This window comes from Lipophrys pholis, assembly GCF_963383615.2.
Source record: "Lipophrys pholis genome assembly, chromosome: 13".
Taxonomy (NCBI): Eukaryota; Metazoa; Chordata; class Actinopteri; order Blenniiformes; family Blenniidae; genus Lipophrys; species Lipophrys pholis.
In genome coordinates this window covers 13,802,505-13,824,311 of record NC_137632.1, presented here as the reverse complement: position 1 = coordinate 13,824,311, position 21,807 = coordinate 13,802,505, and the positions used below count along the sequence as shown (strand labels likewise).

General features: G+C 41.8%; 1 protein-coding gene across 8 annotated transcripts in view; it reads left to right on the top strand.

The window, feature by feature from the left end:
• Positions 1-21,807, top strand: part of pkp4 (plakophilin 4) — a 98,317-nt gene that overhangs the window by 32,594 nt on the left and 43,916 nt on the right. For all 8 annotated transcript variants that reach the window (XM_080478603.1, XM_080478601.1, XM_080478602.1 and 5 more), the window contains one exon: positions 16,790-16,902. In XM_080478603.1, coding sequence (XP_080334729.1) covers positions 16,790-16,902 — 113 coding nt within the window. The remainder of the gene's footprint in view (positions 1-16,789; positions 16,903-21,807) is intronic.

Genomic DNA, 21,807 nt, shown 5'->3' with positions numbered 1-21,807 from the left:
CGGACTACTCAGCCAATATCATTCCAAAAAGTCCCAAAGGGATGGCGTTATAATAATAAAGCAGATTAATATTAACTGGAATGGAATGGCACATAAAATGAATGTCAATGCTTCCATACTAATGAGACTTCTCAGTGCAGATCGATATCGTCTCATTTTATCGTCTGCCCACCCAAAGGGAGCATGTGGCATTTAGTAGTTATGCCTGTATGAAAGTGATATGTGTCATTTTCTGGTGGCCTTTTCTGCCACTTTGATTATGATTTTCCAGCGTATAGTGGGTGACAGCGTGCCCCATCATTAATTTACCAAACAAGTTAAATGGCATTTAAACGAGGGGTGTTTCATCCTTTTAGTCACTGTCTGAACACTTTAAGCATGAGACACTACTAAATAAGTTTTAAATTTGTCATCTATACACACAGAGAGTGACTTGGGGACTAAATTAGCAAAACATTTAGTCTTGTCAAATTAGTATTTTGTGCTGATAAAGTGTTGTAAGGAATATCCAACTTGAAAGAGGAGTTTTCAGGAATTATATAAGCTGTAAAGTATGGCCAGAGTTTTTTTTACGATCCCATAATTGCCAAGACGTGATTTGCAAAGAAAAAAAAGAAAAGCATTAATCTTGCCAACAACTGGTAATGGAGGTGATAAAGGTAATTGTATTTAATTAGAGCACAGAATGTGCCTCATATCAAATTGCTGTGGCTCAGGTGGTGGAGCTGTTCAGTCGCATCTCTTCATGGTCATGTGACAAAGTGTAAGACAAAGGACAAGACATCAAACCTCAAGTTTCTCCCGATAATCTTGCTGATGCGTTGCTTGGTAACTGTTGCAATTGGTGTGTGATTAAAATCAATTATAGTTTACATGGTAAAAACATTCCATATCAGGAAAGTCTGTTTACCCGTTGTTATCATTAGGCGACAGATGAGGACAAACTGTCATCTGAGGAAGCAATGTCAGCACATTGGCATTTATTTCTCTGTGTATTTAAGCCGCTAATCCTTTTTACACTTGATTGTTTATGCAAGTAGTGCACAAAGCATACAATAAACCCTGACCACCATTACTGCAATAAAATGCTGCCTCGCCAAACTGTCAAGCATGTCACAAATTTCCCCAAAATGTGTATCCCAGAAAAAAACCTAACTCGCGATACATAGCAGTCCACTACATTGCTGCTTCCGCACAATGCTCCACAAGTATTTACGTTGGCTCGCACCTTTGTTTGGAGATGCAAAGACTTTGAGAATTCATTCTGTTTAGTTTTTGATTTCCTGAGGTAACAAGAAAATGAAACAATCCTTTGCTCAAGGCAAACCCGTCTTATTACTAAATGTTGAGTAAACTTTACTTTGGGTCCAAGCCATGATTCCAGTATGTTACTCCTTGCAAATAATGTAGAGGTACTAGAACAGTGGTGGACAATTGATTTCTTGAGGGGCCACATGAAAAACAAGGGCAGCTGTGAAGGGCCGAGCTGTAAGTTATACTTAGTCCGGTTGCACCCTGAATTCGCTCTTGATAAAAGCCAGTATGTTACATAGCTTTTATAAGAAAATTACATTCTTATTACTGTGCATGTTTTTTTTTTTTTCAATAAAACTATCAAACTGGACTTTTATTGCTTCTTGCTTCTCCAACACAAGTCAGTAAGTACGATAAAAGTCTTCGCATTCAAAACATTAAATGGCCACCTTTCAAGTGAAAGCACGGCACTTGTATTACATATATCATGTACATTAAGAAATGTGTTGTTTCTTTTCTCTGTAAGAGTGCCCTGAAATGATTTTCAGCACTAAATAAATACAGTTGAATTTAATTTAATTGAATTAAGGACTAGCTAGTAAAAGGACGAGTAAAAGGTCATGCTCAGGTTGAAACAATGCAATACTTTCACAAATTACTCAGAAAAATAACCACTTAATCAACGTTGTAGAGCTTGATTATGAACGTTGACGCATTTATCCCTCAAAAGCAATAGTATGATAGAATACAGTATATTGCATTGAGATAAATGGATCATCACAATTTGCATCAGTATCTGCATTGGCTACACACTTCACTTCTAGAACCATGACTTGTTAAGCATTCTTTCTATCGTAACAAGGACAATAATGTGGATAAGTCTCCATGTTGTATATCACTGCATCATGTTACATTTAGGTTTTATATTCCAGTCCTTGAGGGCATGTTTGGAGCTTGTGGATGTTCCAGAGAGTGCAGGTAGAACTTCACTGTGCCGTTCAGCAATTGTGAAATGTACTGTATTAATCGCTGCGCTCTGTCAAGTTACCTTTAAGAATTTTCAACATCAACAGTTTTCAGTAGTTAAATGAAAAAATGGTTGATTTATTATTATTTTTTAAACATTGTATGTGTTTATATGCATGGAAAAGAAACACATGGGTCAGACGACATGTTTGCGTATGTTTTACAATGCTATATTGACCGATCAGCCAAAACATTATGTTTAATATTGTTTAGGCCCCACTTGTTCTGCCAAATCAGCCCTGGCTGGTTGAGGCATTGACTTCGTTAGGTCTCTTAATGTGTGCTGAGATATTAGCAGAAGCCTTTTCAGTCCTAGATGTTGCCAGGTTCTGTGCCTCCATCTGCATCTCTGCATCAATGAGCCTTTATTTATTTAAATTGGTGTAATATAGTACTACTATGTGTCCCCTGCAACGCTTTTCAAAGTAAAGCATGACACTGACCTTGACAACACGAAGGGAAAAAAAATAAAAATAATTATTATGTCGCATCCTCTCTAGCAGCCCCAAGCTGCCATATTCATAAGCTTTGGTGGATCAGGTCAGGTTTGATTTTGAAATGAGTTTGCTGGAGCCCTTGAGTTCACTGACATCAAAGAGTGAGAGGTCAGATCTTGAAAGAGCATCTCACTCATGATTCTGACCCGGTCTCGCCGCATCTCCCTGCAAAGAAGTGGCTGCTGGAATAAAAGGGCCATTTAGTTATGCTAACTTTGATCTTATCCACTGCAGACCCCTGTCAATGTATGCACCCCTTGTCAACCGTTCCTCGGTGTACCTATTTTTAGTTATGTATGTAATAAAGCCTCAGCAGGCAGGAAAAACAGAAAGGGGGGGGGGGGGGGGGGGGGGGGTGTAGTTAGGTGACGATAAAGCTTGGGGCTCCCTGACAGCTTGCTTGGCATATAATTAACTTAAGCCTCCAAATGTCAAAATGTATTGCAGAAACACCAATGTTCATAGCTATAAAGAAAAATCTTCACATACAGAATGATTTTGTAGAGCGGGTTGTTTTTTTTGTTTTTTTTTTGTTTTTGCCAGTACATGAACAGTTTTACCTAGAAACAGATGGCTTATGCTCAACATCAGCAGCACTTAAGTGTCACCCAAAGTGATGGAAGCCGTTTTGTTTTTTGCTTGTCAACCTTTTGTTGGTCATACGTTTTTGCACTAAGTGTAAGTATTTGTGCTTTGTTATATTCTGTGTGTGGGTGGTACGTTAGTTGTGTTTGAAGTGCTCAGATGGAGGATCGGTTCAGTTGTTTATCCTTTCTGTGTGGTGGGAGAAAAGCCTAATTCTAAGGTCATTCACTTTTTAAATAGTGCATTTCTGTGATCATGACTGTGGTGCCTTGGTCTGAGAAATGTGAGGAGTTGATGTGCTCTCATTCCTCTTGCCTTGCGTGGATTCATCCTCGGAGTAACTCTGTCATTAGCTGTGTCTGGACATGCCTGTATGTACCACACAGTTGGCAGAAAAGGGCTTCTTAGGCACACCACACTATACGGTTTCAACACACCATTTCACAAGAAAGCACCACAGTGGAATTTTTCTGCTTTGCTGGAGTCTGTTGCACAGAAGATATCTGCCTGCCTCCTGCTTGTGCCTGACAAACCGGGGCTGACCCTGTTTCCGTCCAAATCGGGCAACGACACACGCATGCGGATGCTCTTCGCAAAGATGGAGGTCTGACCTTGCTTTGAGTGCCACAACTCCAGCATGCTGTTAACAGCTTGATGAGCTAGTTGAAATATTACCCACTTGAAATACCCATGTAGGCCTCTATCTTGCTTTAATGAAGCCAGAGTCATCTTTGTCTAAGTGACCCAGCTTAAAGAGTTAATATCTGGGGTCAGGGCAAAGCATCAATGCAGTGTTTTTGCTATAACGTCTTTCAAGGCCATATGCGCCACGGAGAGGTTGAGTTCTCACTGTAGGCGATAGCGTCTGTTCCACTTCCATAGGCGAAATAAGGACTTTAATTACAATCGACTGGTGATTTTCTCCACTCCTCAGGGTCTTATCTGCCTTCCTCTGGCTGCTGCTGTGACACAGGCAAGGAGAAATCTAGAGGCATAAGCATTCTGGCCTCGATTATAGTCATAAAAATGGAAGCCTGGCTCCGAGCAATTACCCCATGGGGGAGCAGCGCAAAATATAAGAGAGAAAGAGTGAGACAGTTTCAGAATGGAGGGATGCAGGTGAAGGAGAGTGCTCTGATATGCAGGGAGGGACAAAACGCTCAAAAATGGAGGGCGATGAGTGAAGGGGAAAGGACAAAAGTGTGAGCACGAGGGTGATGGAGGGAGGCAGAGTCAGAGAGGCTGTCACCTGTGAATGGTTCTCTAAAGCGCTGTGACAGGAGGCTGTCAGCGCGCAGGAAAACAGAAAAGAGGAAAGAGAAGATAATCTGCTCCCAATGTGACACGATGTCAAAGGAGTGGTGAGTCTGGCCCGGCGCAGCACTGTCATTTTGAACCCTGCCATGGGAGATCTACCCCCAACTAGACTGTTAATACTCATCACCATCACTGTCATCCTCATCGTCATTATCATTTATAATTGTAGTCATCGTCAACAGAGGACCCGGTCACTGCGTAGTAGGAGTTGTTGCCAGGGGTTTGTTGGACACTGTTGGGCTGTCCTTGGATTAGCATACATCTGCTGAGGAAGTTTAGGAAGTTAGCCCGGGGAATCGTCGCTGAGGTTAATATCTTTGTATCGTCCTCAGATCACTTTTCTCTAAATGACTGATTCATGCGGTACTCGCACAAGTCAGTTCAGTCTTTGTTCTCCACCACAACCTCTAGATTGACGGTCCCTAAATTGCGCGCTCTCCTTATAATGTCCCGGAGCCATGCTCTTTTTGTCTGACACAACAGTATTGATCTCTCAGAGGAATTGTATGTTCACAAGTCTACATGAATCGCACTGACTGTGTGATTGCACTGCCGCAGCATTTTGGCTTTTTTCTTCCAATCGAGGGGTTCAGATTGCCTTTGTGAGTTAGTCTCATTTACTGGCACTGTGCCGCGGCATTATTATCAGCAGCATCGCATAAAAGCTTTTGTAGATGTTCAACGCCATGTAGCACAAAACAAAAGAGGTACAAAACTTTGATCAGAAGACCTGCGAGATAAAGAAAGAAAATATTGGATTTCAAAAATGTAGGCAAATACTTTTGTACCACACGGCTGTAAACCCTGTTTATGGATCCAGGCTTTTAGGCTAAAAGCAAAGATGATAGGATGATGCTGTCAGATTACCTGCATGTCCTTTCGAAAACTGTTTCCATGGGAGACAGGGCACCACACAGCAGTCAGGTGTTTAAAACACTTTAAAAGGTAAGGTTCTTGTCTGAGAAATTGTCCCTTACAGTAAACAGCCTGTCCCTTTATTCTGTGGTGCATCAATATTCAAATTCATTTAAATGAGTTTCCTTTTCATAATCAAATTGTGGATGGATAGTACATTTAAAATGTGATTGTAAATGTCATGCTGAGAATGATGACTTAGAAATACAAATAAATTGATTCTGTTATCCATATTTTAAGGTCTCACCTTACAGCGAGGCTATATCTGGTTCGAGTCCGGTTCGAGGGCCTTGTGTGTGGAGTCCAAGTTCAGGAATGTTTGTTATCCCACATGGAGATTAAAGAAAATACAGAAACACTGTACATGAACGAAAAAATGCTTTGCAAGCCATTTAAATGATTGATCGCAACAGAGACAAATGTTGTTGTTTTTTTAGTTCTGGTTCAGAGAATGCGGCATCCAGTAGTAAGAAACTGGAACTGGTGGAGTGGTTGTAGCGAGTCAGCCAGGATCCATTTGGCTTTTTTCACATTGTGCAGGTTAGTGAAGCCGACAAGAGCTGGACCAGCAATTTTCCTGCACAGTTTTGGCAATGCGCAGCTGTCTATTTTTTGTTTCCTGCGAGATGAAAGTCCCAACCAAATTGTTAAACAAAATGTAAACAATTTCCATGAAAGCAGAATCCACATTAAAATCAGACCAATGGATAAAAATGCATCTGCTGATGACCATGAATTGTTCCTGGTTTACAAACATGTCAGCTTGCGTGTGGCGCACAGCAGCATTATATCCAGTTGATTTGATTAATGCATTTCTTAGTTGTTATCTTAGTTAAATTTTGGAAATGATTTAAGGATTAACATACGTCAGACAGCACTGACACATTACCTCACTGCCCATCAGCCTTTTACACACTGCCTTATTTAATTTTCATTGTCTGGGAAAAAGAATTATCTGATATAATAACCAGGACCACACAGTAGTGCAGTGGTTAGCCCTGTTGCCTCACAGCAAAAATGTCCCTGATTCAAGTCTAGGTTGTTTTCTGAAAAAGTGTTGCACCCATACCTCTGTGGGTTTTCTCCAAGTCCTCTGGTTTCCATCTGCAGTCCAACAGCATGCATTCCAGATTAACTGGTGACTCTCAGTTGCCTGTATGTGTGATTATAAGTGTGTGTCTCTGTCTGTTTGACCTGGGGACTTGTCCATGACCCTGAACTGGATAAAGCAGGATAGAAGATGGATGGATGAAATGACTGAACCAGTGCAGTCCTTCTGCGTGTGCAAGCCACCTTTTCCCGTCGGGGCTAAAAAAGAAAATGAGAGATTTGACTGCTGTTTGGTTGCTATTTGTAAATTAGTCATGACTGACGAATTGGATAGAAAGTTGGGGACGCTCACTAAAAAAGAAGAAGAAAGAAAAATGGCCTCTGAACCAATTCTAAAGTTGTTGAGTGTGTTGTTGAGCACTGACACGACTTTCCATTCTTTCGCTCTCCCCCTCGTACAGCCTTTGTTATTGGCAGTCTTTCTTCTGTTGTCATTGTTACGGGCTGTCATGCTTGCCATTGCAGATGACAGCTCTTTTAATAATGTTTCCCACATATATGACAGTCTCAAAAGGCTTTTTTCTTTTTTTTTAAATCATCAAGCCAAAATGTAGCTTGTCGGATGTGCATGTTCCATGTTCTTTTAATTTGGTCTTTCCATCAGTGTATGTTCATTTTTACTTCAAATTTAAAGTACAGTTTTTATCTAAATTTGCTCACCTGTCTATAGTTTTGTTTTAAGATGCTTGTTTGTCCAAAAGAAGAATTCATGACCAAAACATATTTTTGAAATGTGTTAAAAATTTTACAGGCCAATTCAGGATGGATTTTAACAACTGTGAAAAAATCAGTTTCACTCATGTCTGTAGCTAAATTACATGTATATTCTACCACGCTAAAGGTTTTAATGGTACATTGCTCTGAAGGGTCAGCATCCAGTGCAAATCACAGGTTAAGCAGTTAATTTTGACCTGTGCGATCTTGTTTACCACAACTCCGACTGACTACTATTTAAACTATTGTTGGTGTAAGTGTAGCTTATTAAATAGAAATCGCTGATTCATTTGTGTTAAAGACACAACTTTTATCATTTACAGCTTAAATCAAGTAAGAAAATATAAATCTTGTCATGCTTGGTCCTTGTTTTTTAGTGAGCACGAAAGTATAGACACTAAAAGCAGAGTTGTAACATTTACGCTGGAATTGTGGTTTAAAAAAAAGAAAAAGAAAAAGCACAGCGGGTCCCTGTAATGACTCAGATCTGTACTGAAAAAAGCCACCAGTCAACAGACGCATGCTTTTTGTTGTTCTGCAAGTTTAAAAACTTGTAATGTCGCTTTAGAAATCCTGACAGAAAAATAACTTTATTGTAAACACACGTTTTTTTTTTTATATCATTTGTTGGGAAATTATGTTTCCTATTGCTCTTTTTGGAAGCTTGTCAAATGATCAGTTTCTGCATTATTAAAGCACTCACAGATGTGTGTAGTAGAGTCATTTCCACCCTCTGATACACCTATAGCTTTGCCTGCAGGTGTGCACTCTCTCCCCAGCAAGCCACTTTACTGTACTTTGAAATGCCTATTTCACTGCAACGTAGCTGATATAATTCTGCCATGGAGGTGTTCATCACGGTGGATTCCGTTTTCTAAAATCCCAGCATTCTAACAAGGTGACTTTCTGGCAGTCTTGTAAGTAATTGCTCTGCATGGTTCCTTAAGGTCCGCTCACACAGGCTGCTTTTGTGGCTCGTTCCCTTTGCTCACACCTCGGGCCGGCTTTTCTTTCCCCCGCTGCTGCAGAAATCCTTTAACCTCTGCTGTCATTCTCCCACTGCGCAGCAGCGTTGGTCTCTCTCTGGAATGCGTCTGCAACGCTGCAGTGAAGGCGCAGAGCTGTCGGGCCTCGTCGTCACGTAATGAACAAACATATTTTGGGTGGAAAAACTGTCAGCGCTCGTTATGCAAAAAGGGATTTCGGCGTCAGAAAAGAGCATACATGCTACACTTGCTCGATTGGGAGTCACATCAGCTCCCGGCGAACTGTCTGTGTGTTTGTCACTGTGGTCCACACACCTGGCTTGGCCCCTGGTGCCTCTCTGAACTCCTGGGAAGCTTTGAAATGTATATGCAGAAATGTTCATGATGAATATAAACGTAAAGTATTAATAAAAAGAAAACAATTGGCTTGAGGTTAGTTGTCATTTCTGAATTTCAAGCATTTTTCTATTATATTTTCAGGCTCCTTATCTTTTATCTGATTCACTCAGAGCTAAGGTCTTGTGTGAATATATCACACATGACGAAAGACACAGAAGGGAAAGGAGGAAGAAAATCTGGATTCAGTTTTGAAGTGAACGGAGCTTTTCCTGTGGTCCTGTCCATCTTTTATGATCAGCACGTTGTCCGATAAAATGAGCCAAAATGCAGGTTAATGACAGCAGCTGTGGTACGAGATTGACTATATGCCCAGTTTCATTTTAAATGGCTGATTGCATAGGTACAGAGATGTTGATATGATGCATCTGTTCACTACCTGCGGCTGTCAGTGCTGAGGAACATGATCTTTATCTTCCTGCACATATAGACTCTGTCGATGAAAAAATCTGCAGTGATGCATTTGACTCTAATAAGATTTGCCTTTATAGACAATACAATTATTCTTCATCATTCTCCACACCTGCCAAGCTTTGAGTATGTAATGGACGGATTTCTAAAATGTGTTCAAGTTTCTCGAAATGAAAAAAAATGCAAGCGAAACTGCACGGCAGAGTTATACCCTATGCCTGCTGCATGTGTCAATTCGACTGAATGGTTGATAGACGGAGAAAACATTAAGGTGGAGTGTGTATATTGACCAGTGATAACGCAAAAGATTCCTGAGACTTTGAAGGTACTTTTTTTTATTACAACACGCACTGTATGAGCCATGAGGATTGAGGAGTTTGTGCTTATTGGCAACAACTGTGTTCCTCACAGACAGCAGGCTCACTTTATGAATGAAGAATTGTTTGGAGGGTTGTTTTTTCTTTTTGAGCAACTAGACAAGTGTGTGTGAGTGTGTGAGAGAAAGATAATAATTAAACAACATGTGTGAAACACTCGAGGGAAATTTGCGCAATTTCTCTTTCTCTTTTCAAAGTGAAGCTAAGTAAATACAGAAAGACATTAGACATGCATTGTTAAACATGAATTCTTCAGGAGTTGGTGTGTAACTAATTGATGAACATAGAAATCAGAAGAAAATAAAAGTGTAATTGTGGCGTGTGCAAAATGAAGCACCCTTTTCTGCTCGTAAATTCTCAGGGCCTAATTATCTTTTTCATCTTTAGTTAACATTAGGAGAGCCAGTCAAGGATGGTCACTGGGGATTGGCAATGGTAGAAACAGTTAGCAACCACTGATTCGTCTATCCAGCTGACTGAAGAAACATAATGAAGCTCATTGTAAGGGAGGCTTGAGTTTCTTTACAAATGAATAAAAAGGAGGACAAATGTTTAAAAAGCAAAGCTTGGCTTTGGGGCTTTCTTTCACACAGTAGCACATTGCAAGATGAAGCGTAATGTGGACCCGACTGACTATATATACTAACTGGAGTCAGTCCAGTAACTAGAAATTAAACAGATTTTGCAATTGAAACATTTGACAACACCACGCAGTGAGTGAAGGGCTCAGAAATGGTGAGGCGAAAGCAAAAGGTTTAGCACAATGCTCAATAGATGCAAGCAAATTTATTTTGTATAGTCGGTAGAATTTTTTAAATATTGTTTTTCAACAAAAGCACACACAAAGTATGCCAACTTCTAACCATTCCCATTGGTTTGGTGACAATTGTTAATAATTCCATTTTATTCTTTCAACAAACTCAAAGACAAGTGACACTGTGTTTGATTTTCACCATTCACATTAGGTCTGCCTGATATTAGGTGAACATGTGATACACACTAATGTAAGTGGATTATGTTAATCTGTTACAAACTACCGTGTTTCTTCTTTTGCATCTAATTTACAGTCCTCTCATCTCTGTCTCTTCCACTCTCAGAACGCTCTCTCTAAGCTCTTGGCACACGCGTTCTGACCTCAGGCACTCAGGTGGGCAGGAATCCAGGGCACCAGGGCAAATGTGTCGACATAAAGACTGAATGCACAATGCATGGAAACATCCTTTTATTGCACTTTTTCTGTCTGTGACTGTTTTAAACCAGCCCGCAACGAGTCAAGCTCAATCCATCAGAAACCCTTTGAAACTCACTGTGGACCTTGAATGCAATAGAAAGAAGAGTGGCGAGCAGTACAAGCAGGTGCAATAAGCCTCTGGATAGGAAGAAGAGGAGCTCAAAGACTTTTAATTGATGCGACCCAAAATTTTCGAAAAGTTAGAATTGAATTTTTTGTTTGTTTCATTTCAATTGAAAAGGTTCTGATTCAATAGAGGTGGTTCATTTGCAATTGTTTGTGACGATATTTCCAGTGAAAAATCTTAAAACTTGGAGGTGCCAGTGCTTTTGAGCAGAGAGGTTTTGTCCTCATATTTTCGTTCATTAGTGAAAGCCAGAATCGTGTGCGTCTATGTGTGCGGTTCAAAACCTGTGGTCAGTTTATGTTAATCGAGCTGTATGACATTTGGCCGTTATGTGTGCGTAAGCTTCTCTTAGCTATACTGAACCACGGCTGATATGCTGAAGCAGCAGTGTGCAAAAGCCACTTCAGGCATTTCAGAGGGGCCTTGTATTGTCAGCACTGATAGAGATGACATGATAGAGAGAAAGAAAGTGTGTGTGTGTGTGTGTGTGTGTGTGTGTGTGTGTGTGTGTGTGTGTGTGTGTGTGTGTGTGTGTGTGTGTGTGTGTGTGTGTGTGTGTGTGTGTGTGTGTGTGTGTGTGTGTGTGTGTGTGTGTGTGTGTGTGTGTGTGTGTGTGTGTGCGTGTGCGTGTGCATGCGCGTGTGTGTTAGTTTGCTGCTGTATGTCATCTGTTTCTTTAGGGCCTGTCCGAGGACACAAGAGGACAGGATCTGATTCAGCTCTGGGACTAGGGACAGATCAGGCCTAACAGGCTCTTTGTAAAGGCAAATAAAGGCACCGGGGAGGCCTTGTTGGTATGGCAAAGCTGGTTACCCATTGTTCCAGCTCTCTGATATGCCTTTTACTGAGCAATGTTGGACCCACACTGGTTAAATAAGCGTAAGCCCCATTAATGGTTGTTTTGCAGTGCTTGGCCTGACTGAGTGTTTCACTGTATGTCCCATTCACAGTGTTGGAGCCAACCATGGAAAATTCATGAATTATCACAGCAGTAAGTGCTTTCTTCTCTGTAGCTAATATGAGACACTATGAGACACTTATGAATGTGATTCTTGTCTCCATTTCATCAGAGCGGGACCTCATTTTGGTACATTACCCCTTTGTTATCAGAGGGTACTTATGGAAATATTGGATCCATATTCATAATCGATTTAATGACTCATGAACTATTAACAGAGTCTGAAAATGAGATAGAGAAAGCTTGGAGGAAGCCTAAGGATGGGGTGGCAAGAGTCAGCACAGTAATCTTTGGTGGAACCTAACAGACCACTAAACTGAGCATGACTGAAAAGCCATATTCTTATTGGATGCCTGGCGATAGGATTGGAGACAGAGAATAAGCCACCTGAGTCTTGGAGCTTCCTGCTTTGTCACACCTGCATCCATATATCTTCTATACCTGTATCATCAAAGTTAGGATTGTGGAGAACTTTAGCTAATAACAGTGACATTGGGCTTCAGGCAGGTTACAACCTGGACGGCTCACTAGTCCATCACAGGATAACATAAAGACACAGACACACACACACGCACGCATACACTTAATTCATCTAAATGTATGCATGTTAAATTGTGGTAACATCTACATCCAGAATCAAATTAATCTCTGTGAAGCCACCACACCACATACTGTACAGTCACACTGCAGTAAATGCAAAAAAAAGAAAAAAGAACATGTACACGGGTCCCCATTATTCTACAAGACAGTCAATTTGTCAAACAAAGAAAAAAAAGACCTCTAGGACAAGACTCCATACATCCCCACTGCAAAAAAAACAAAAAAACAGCAGGTCTGGGGCAGGCGTGCAGGCAGGACGCCCGGCTGCTGTAGACCTGGAGAAGCTCTGATTATCAGTAGTGACAGCCTTATGGCAGCAGCAGATGTCTTTCTCCACTGCGTTTGATCAAGATCATGGACCATCTCATCAGCAGAACTGAAGGCCAGCCACTTTGTGTGATATATTAAGAGAGGCATAACTGTTAGTTTTTCTTTGCTTACTTGTGGTCCTGTATAGTGAGAAATGCAGGCTGAGATAAAGATGCTGGACGAGTGAAGGCGATGCCTTGCCAAATAAAACAATTGGATTATAAGCTTAGAAGGCAGAAGGCATAAAAGTGGCTTGCCAAGAATAGTGACATTTGCATTTGGGAAAGCAGTGAAGTCTCTTTCCTCATTGAGAATGAAACTTATCTCTTTCAATAGGCATTAATATATCGGCAATGCACAACTGTTTAAGCTGTGTGCCTGAAACTGGAGGTTAATCCAGAAGCGTGTGCATGAATGAATGGCGGTGTGTGTGTGTGCTTTTAGTATAACAGCGTAACACTTTCGGATCAGACCACGAACGCGTCTCCTGGACTACCACAGTGAGAGTGAATAATGTGAGAACATCTGAATGCTGACATTTTGTCTCGCTCCTCGCTCTTTTACACACGTGTTCATGTGGATTATCCCCCCCTTCACTGTCACTGCGGCTCTATGTTCTCCCTCCTGCACACCGCTGGCAGACCCGTACACTCGACTAATTCCCCCGATCTGTATCAGGAAGCTGTAAGGCTGCGTTTGAGTCACCGCCTCACCCCTCTGGGTTCTGCATGCATGTGTGGCTCACCCACTTGTCACTATCATTCAGTGTCCTCTCCTTAACTCTCACCTCTTGTTTCCTCAACAAATTCATCTTATTACCTGGTCCCGCGGCGAGCCCTGGCACACTGTTGGTCGCCTACAGCAGCTTCACACAGCAGATGTGCGGACTGCGTGTGTTCTCAACGTGCAATACAGTCAACATGGATCCATTCACGAGTCACCTGTCATACTTCTCGCTCTCGACAAAGAATCTTCTTCATGGTTCAGGTCTATTTGACATTTAAGCATCAGTGTAATTGAATTTATTTCCATTATTGATTGAAACGGCAGTTCACCATCCAATCTTGTTTGAGTGAAATCGTGTCTGGCTGACAAGCAAGGGGCCCATACAGATTCGGGCTTCATGTCATTGAGCTTGACTGGAGGATGGAGCGTTAATGGAGTGTTAGTGGGGTTTAGTTTTGGGGCTTCATCAGAGAAAATTCCTTATTGTTTTTGTCCTTGAGGCTCCGTTTGCGTTTCAGTGTCAGTATCAGCAGATTTTTATTTCTTATTTCCTGTTAAACATGCCTGTTTTCCAGCATCCAAAGTCTTAAAAAGAATACGGCGTCAGAACAAGCTATACCTTCTGCCCCTCATAATTTAGAGGGTTATTTATTATTTTGTGTTTTGAGTATTCATAGCTGGTCTCATCTGTCTCTAGAAAAGTGAGAATGGAAGCAGGCATGATTGGCTGGAATGAATGGGTGAAATTGGCCTTGCTCTCATGTGTCATAAAAAGGATTGATGGTGGATTCCTCAGTGTACGTGCTGGGGCCACTCGCTCCTGCTCTTCACAAACCCCTGCACCTGTATTGTAGATGCAGTTCTACTTTCTAATAGGCATAAAGGCACTTTGCTTTTATCCCTGCTATTTCTTACATCTGTCTATAAATACTGGCCTGTGCTTGGCAGTCAAATGATTCAGATAATGATCTAACAGACTAAATATAATCTTTTCAGTCACTTCGGGCTTTCAGACGTTCAGGCTTTCATGTGTGCTGGCAAGGGCCACCCCAATTAAATCGAATCAAGAAAAGCCACAACACAAATTAGAATTCAGTTGCATTTAGCTCAAAAAGTAGTTATTTTACAAATAGAACTTGTGATGGCTATGTTGTCTTTGTTTAGTTGCAGAATTAATTACTTAATACGTACTTTAATGTTTACACAGCAGCGATTTTCATTTTTCTTTGAGAAAACTTTTACGTACAGACGGCAAACTTTTGGAAACGAAAGAAACATTAAACGCCGTAGTTTGGACGTCAGGCCACTTGTTGCTGCAGTGTTTATTTTGTAAGACAACCGCGCATGCAGTACGATGTAAACATTCCAACTCCTTTTGAACTGTTCTTCACATAAGCCCACTCAGTATCTGGCGTACATAAGAAATGTGCACCGCATGTGATCCAGATGATGGTGTTCAATTCAAAACAGTGAGCAGCGCAAGCAACCTGAAATCCAATATTGTTACTGTTCTTGAACTATACTGTGACTATAGTGTGCCCAAGCAACAGATGTTTACAGCTTTCGCTTTCTCAACGTCGTGGTGTTCGCAGGCCCTTAACATCAGAGAGAGATTTGTGGAGACACCCGGGGTTGCGTGGAGGTGGGGTGCTTTTCCCAGCATACCAGCTTTCCTTTTAAATTCGGAAAGGGAATCGAGATAAAAACACAACAAGCTGAGGGTAAAATTAACCAATTCACTAAAACACACCATCTTAAAAATGATGGTATATATTGTAAAGGTAATAAAATGTTCTCGCCGATAGTTAGTTGGGATCGTCTGCCCTAAACACGATAAAGCAGTACAGGAGATGGATGGGATTTTAAAAAACAAATCCTGCTTTATTTAGAGTTTGAAATCTAATTATTTGATGTGTTTCATTCGTTCTGCCGGTGGAGTATCTTTAATTACTGTCAGGAAGGGAGCAATTTCCCTCTCATCGATGATGTCGACAAGAAAGGAGGTATAGTATATCTCTTGTATCCACCTGGCAAATCACACCCCTCTCATAATGACAAGTGGCGACATTTGGCAGGCCCGCTGTCCGTCTCGTACCGTTCTGTTGTCTCCATCAATGTAGCTTTCTTTCTTTCATTTGTCTTTCTTCTGGTACTTCTGGTACCACAGTTTTGTCCTCTATCTTCATACTTTACTGCCGGAGCTCTTTAAAGCTTCAGATATCCTGTGTTCCGTGCGTGTGTGTTTTAAGTGCGTCGTAAATAAAGTTCTTCATGACATTAGTAAGGTATTCCAGCCGCATTAAAAAATGCCATTACATCAAGGAAACAGTGCAGGAGCTCTCCCTCCCGCTGCAGTCAAGCTTCACATATCCTCAGCAAGGGGAGCAGTTTGGAGGGAGGGGTGGGGAGAGCATGTCGACAATGTGGAGGGAGATTTCAGTGTACCCCCAGGGAACACAGGAGAGGAGGTGTGAAGTGTAAGCCGGTGTTGGTGCTGTTGGTGACTACATTTTCAGACAGGTCGGGTTCACAGAAGAAGCTGATAGCAGGGTCATGTGTGTGTTGGTGTGTGGGTGTGTTTCTGCAGCTGGCTAGAAATGTAATCAAGCATGATAATGAGCATTACATGGGACAGCCAGTAATAGCGGCACTCTTTATACTGCCACAGTAGTGGTGCCGCTGTATAAAAAGATATCTCTAAGGTATGCAAATGGGTGTGTGTGCATGGGGCTATTATCTCCCTGTGTACATAAGACCTTGTGTGTGTGTCTTTTGAGTGTCATGATGCAGCGCCGAGAGCTGGAGAGTTGTGCAAGTAATGGCCTTGTTCGGGCTGGGTAATTATTCAAATGCTGATTTATACTGAACTCCTATAGGAACAGTGCCACCAAGGTTAAATATCACCCACTGAAGTGGTGCTCATCTCTCAGAGTGGGCTTGAAAATAGACCACATAGGAAACTTGTACGTGTATAAAACAAAGTTTCTCTGCAGGGATTTACACGGTCTCTATTTTGAAGCTGTTTTTGAGAAAATTAACTCATTTGCCGCACATCCAGATTCTCTGTCACGCTGTCATTAGCTGTCACGAGGCACACCTCAGTAGGAACAAGCTGTCAGCTCTCAGCCTGCCTCCCTCGTATCGACTCCACATTCATCATGTTTGTCAATAGACGTATGTACAGCTCTGATGGAAACATATTCCCAAGCCCCAGTTCCACAGCTCCTCTTTTTGTTGTGTTCATGTGCAGGAGCTTCAGTTTGAGCGGCTAACCAGGGAGCTGGAAGTAGAGCGGCAGATTGTGGCCAATCAGCTGGAAAGATGCAGACTCGGGGCCGAGTCACCAGGCGATGGCAGCAGCAGGTAATGGGAGGAGACACACACACACACACACACACACACACACACACACACACACACACACACACACACACACACACACACACACACACACACACACACACAAACAAATATGCAGTACAACACATGGCTTTTCCTTCTTTCACAGCAGTGGCCATATTCCATAGTGTAACCGTATGGCATTATGGCATCACGATGGAACTTCCTGTTGTGCTCGGATATGATTGGACTGTAATTGTAAACATTGCTCATCCTGTCTTTTTTTGGGGGGCGGGGGAATTCCTCCAGTGTACAGTATAAAAAGCTTTTCAGAAACACTATTACAGTCATTTAGATATGTCGTGGTACATTCATGCGTATTACTTCTCAGTGCAACTTAAACAGCACATAGACCGTGTGCGTGTGTTTTGGAACGTGCATGACCGCGAGGAGCCGATTCCTCAGTGGACCACTGCTGTCATTGAGTTTGCCCTGAGAACTCATTCCCACTTCATCAGCTAAGACACGAGGCTGCCTGATCATCACACCTCAGTGACCGCACATTCTGTCCTGTCTGCTGTGGCTCAGAGATGTCAGGTCCATTTGTAAAGCTCAGTATCACATACAATATCCCAACGGGCTTCACAGGCTCACTGTGAATAAGGTTCAACAGCCGGCTTATTGCCTCTTATTAGAAAACAGTTTCATGGTTGTCCCAGTGTCATTTGTCAATGACAAAACTATGTGGAAGCACAGCGTTATATACAGAAGTGATAGTGGCAGTGACCAGTAGCAGCTGTAAAAAAAAAAATCAATACTGGTATTTGTACAGTATTAATTTCAGAGTTGGTTTATTTCATTTTGTCTTTCACCTGTTATAACGGTATTTGTAGCAGTAGGATAAAAAATACCACGTATTAAGATTTGAGGCATGGTGATATGTGTATGCGCCCTGTTACCAGAACTGCCTAAAAAGTCAAACTGAGAATGTTTTGAAGATGTTTTCGTGATGTAATTGGATATATCTCCAACCTGCCCCCTGTTCTTGTCGCACTTTTCATGCAGGCAGAATGTGGACCATCTTAGAGTTCATTAAAAATGTAGTACTTTAAAGTGGCAGGGGAAATTACAGTAGAGGACTGTGACATTTAGGAGTCTTTTCAATAGTTAACTTTCGCAGACAACATTAGCGTGAGGGTTTTTTCTTTTTGTTTCTTGCATATATTTGTTTTAAATTCGGCCTGCAACTATATGAGCATAGTTGTGTGGGCTGTGTGTGTATGTGACCAATTATTAACTCAACTTCACACGGATGTGCATCCGTTAGGGACGCGTGTGTTTGTGTGTGTGTGTGTGTGTGTGTGTGGGTGTGTGGGTGTGTGGGTGTGGGTGTAGGTGTGGGTGTGGGTGTGTTTGTGTGTGTGTGTCTCAATGAAAAGTTCATGATTGCGCAAGGTTGCTGCAGTAAGGATATGATATACCAGCTTTAAATGACTTGAATTGCCTTTGTGCTTGTTTAATGGGATCTGGGTTCATGTGGTCAGCACTAAAGCACTCACGGGCTTTGATGAACGGTGGGTTCTCGTCACTGAAGCAATAGTTCAATATGATGTGACCGCACAGTGCTCGTCTTTCAAACAGGCAACCGTGTAAGCGTCGTCCCTGTCACTTCGCTCCTTTACTTCCATTTAAACTGTGTATATCCGTTTAGCATCATCACAGATTAAGCACTGCATCATGCACTGCCTGGCCCAAAAGAAAGTCGCTTTAATCAAGACACGCGTTCAACTGTGGCTTTGCTTCGATAAGCTTCTGCAATGTGACAAGATTTATTTCCGTCCAGTGTTGCATTCATCTTTCACTGAGATCTTGTATTGATGATGGGAGAGTCGGACCACTGTGCAAAGCCTTCTCCAGCACATCTCAAAGATTCTCAGTGGGGTTAAGTCTGGACTCTCTGGTGGCCAATCCATGTGTGAAAATGGGGTCTCATGCTCCCTGAACCACTCTTGCACAATTTGCGCCAGATGAATCATGGGATTGTCATCTTGGAATATGCCCGTGCCATCGGGGAAGAAAGAAATCCATTGATGGAATAACCTTGTCTTTCAGGATATTCAGGTAGTCAGCTGACTTCATTCTTTAGATGCATAATGTTGCTGAAGCGAGACCTGACCAACTGCAGCAACATGAGATCACAGCACTGCTCCCCCAGGCTTGTTCAGTAGGACGAGGCATGATGGTGCATCACTTCCTCTGCCTCTCTTCTTACCCTGATCACTCTGGAACAGAGGGAATCTGGAATCGTCACACTACAGGACCTTCTTCCATTGCTCCAGAGTCCGATCTTTATGCTCCCGAGCAATTTGAAGCTTTTTTTTTTTCCAATTAGCTTCACTGATTAGTGGTTTTCTGAGAGCTCCAGAGCTGTTCAATCCCAATCCCTCGTTCTCTTTGCATCGTGTGTGGAAATGCTCTTACTGTCACTATTAAACACAGCCTGAGTTTTAATGATGCGTTGGACAATTCTTAACCCAATTTTCATAGATTCTGTAATTTCCTTCAATGTTTTCTCTGCTTGATGCATACCAATGATTTCACCTTCTCAAATAGCATTTGTTTTTCCACATGGTTTTTTTAAGAAATGAGAAGCTCCTCACTGCATCAGTGGGAGTTAGATAACTTGTTGCCAGCTGAAACATAATCACCCATGCAGTAATTATCCAATAGGAGGCAGCTACCTATTTGCTTAGTTAAATCCAGGTGGCGACTTTTCTTTTGAGCCAGGCACATATCAGTGTTGAATAGTGGGGGCACATGCTAAATTCTTTATGCTCTCTGTAAAGCACCTATCGGCTTCATTGGGCTGTTTTTAAGTCTAGTTTCTGCCATAATAATATTTTTTCACCACTATAGGCGGGTCGAATTATCCACAATCCTCATATTGAGCCACCAAGAAACAGGAGGACTTGACTTTTGTGCATCACAGAGGGATTTTCAGTCTTTCGTCTTGCACTTCTGACAATCAATACAGCTGTCTATAGGGCTCGCATTATTTCAAAGTTATATGTCCATGGACATAAACCAAAGCATATCTTTGAGCTCAAGGGTTGTTGTTTTTTTCCTGCATTTTATTCTCGGCACATGAAAACCATACGTGACCCATGTCAATGTACTGATATGCTGGTTACTGTATCTAACATTGTGAAGACGATGGAGCTTCAGTACTGATGCTATTGTGGCTTGGTTGGTTTTCTCTTCATCTAGTCATGTTCAGAATAATAGTGTGTTTAAAAGTCTTTAAATATAATAGTTTTTATTTCCATGCATTGGGTACACTGCACATTATATTCTGAATCAAGAGATGAACAAGAATATTTCATTTTATTATTACTTTACAGAACATGAACAGAATTAAATATTAGGCTGTTAAATAAATATCTGTGCAAATTTTATGTATAAACACGGCAACTTTACTGTTTAAACTGAAAAATGTTTTTGGATTTAGAATAGCTTTCCTTTGAATAACTAAACTAATATTTTTAACTTTAAAACCACCTTTTTTGAGACCCGTTTCACATGGGTGTTCCGTGGAACAGATATTTACCATCACTGCACAATCCCTCGACATTCCTTAGTTTTGACTCGGACAATGCATCTTTGGTGTCATCCCGCACCATCCATCAGATTAAGGTCCAGGGATTGGGCTGGGCATAAAGATGCTGCTGGGTTTCTGAGAGTCATGAGCTTCTGTACAAACACCCACTTCTAGGGCATTTCCTCTTCAGCATAAGGCTACATGACGTCTTAAAGTCATGTACATGCAAACTGATCTATGGCCCCAGGTTCTCCTGAGGCCATGTGTTCTTTGTCTTTTTTTAACCGTGGGACTTTACGGGGGCTTGTTGCTGATAGATCATCTTCACACCGGTGTCTTCTAATTGTCACAGTCCTCACAGTTACCTTCAGACTATCTTTGATGACCCTGGAGCTGATCATAGTCGGAGCCTTCGCCATTCTGGCTATTTGTCAATGGTCGACGTTTGTTTGCTTTCATGAGTCTCTGGTTTTGCTTTCCATTTTAAAGCATTGAAGGGTCAGGATTTTTGCTCAACATTTCCTGCACATCTTTAGGCCGTTATCTAAGCAGTGTCTGGAGCGACCCACTGTTCTCACGTTTTCAGAGAGAATTTTACAGACTCTTATGTGCTGGCTTCGACCTTAAATAAGGGCCAACTGATTGACAGCTGTTTTTTCACAAAAGGAATGAACTCACCAATTGAACTCTACTACTGCTATTATTTTGAACACACCCCTTTCAAAAGAAATACTCAACTCCACAGACTCGGGAGCATGCACATCGTGAATTTCTCCTTTTGGATTCTTGCCATGCGGTAATATGAATTCTACCCAAAACAGTAATTTATCTGGTTCGTCATGTTGGATTGCTATTATTTGAACACAACTGTATGCCGCTTCTGCGCTGACACAATGTCATTTCAGCAGAAAGAGTAGGGCAACTGCATGGTTTCCCTCAAATTGTCTATATTTTGCCTCAAACTCTCATATAAACTCCTGAAGACTGCTTTTAGGGCGCTTCTACTCAAAGCAATGGAGGAGCTTTTTAATAATATAATATAATAGCGTTCCGAATGGTCAACTGATATTCACAGTGCTGGCAGGTCTGAGCTGCGCTCACTGTCAAATGGGCCGTTACAGACCTGGGATATATTCGGATCCTTGACATTTTTGTTTCAACGGGGGGCTGTGATGGCTCGTTCTGATCTTCTCTGCCTTCATGATAATAAGCCTTGAGCCCTCAGACAGTCCGGTCTCGCACTCCAGCCCCCAGACCTGCAAAAAGCGCCCACTTACTGCCAGCAGCATGCACCACTCAGGAGTGAGTGTCCATTTCCCCTTTTTTTCCCT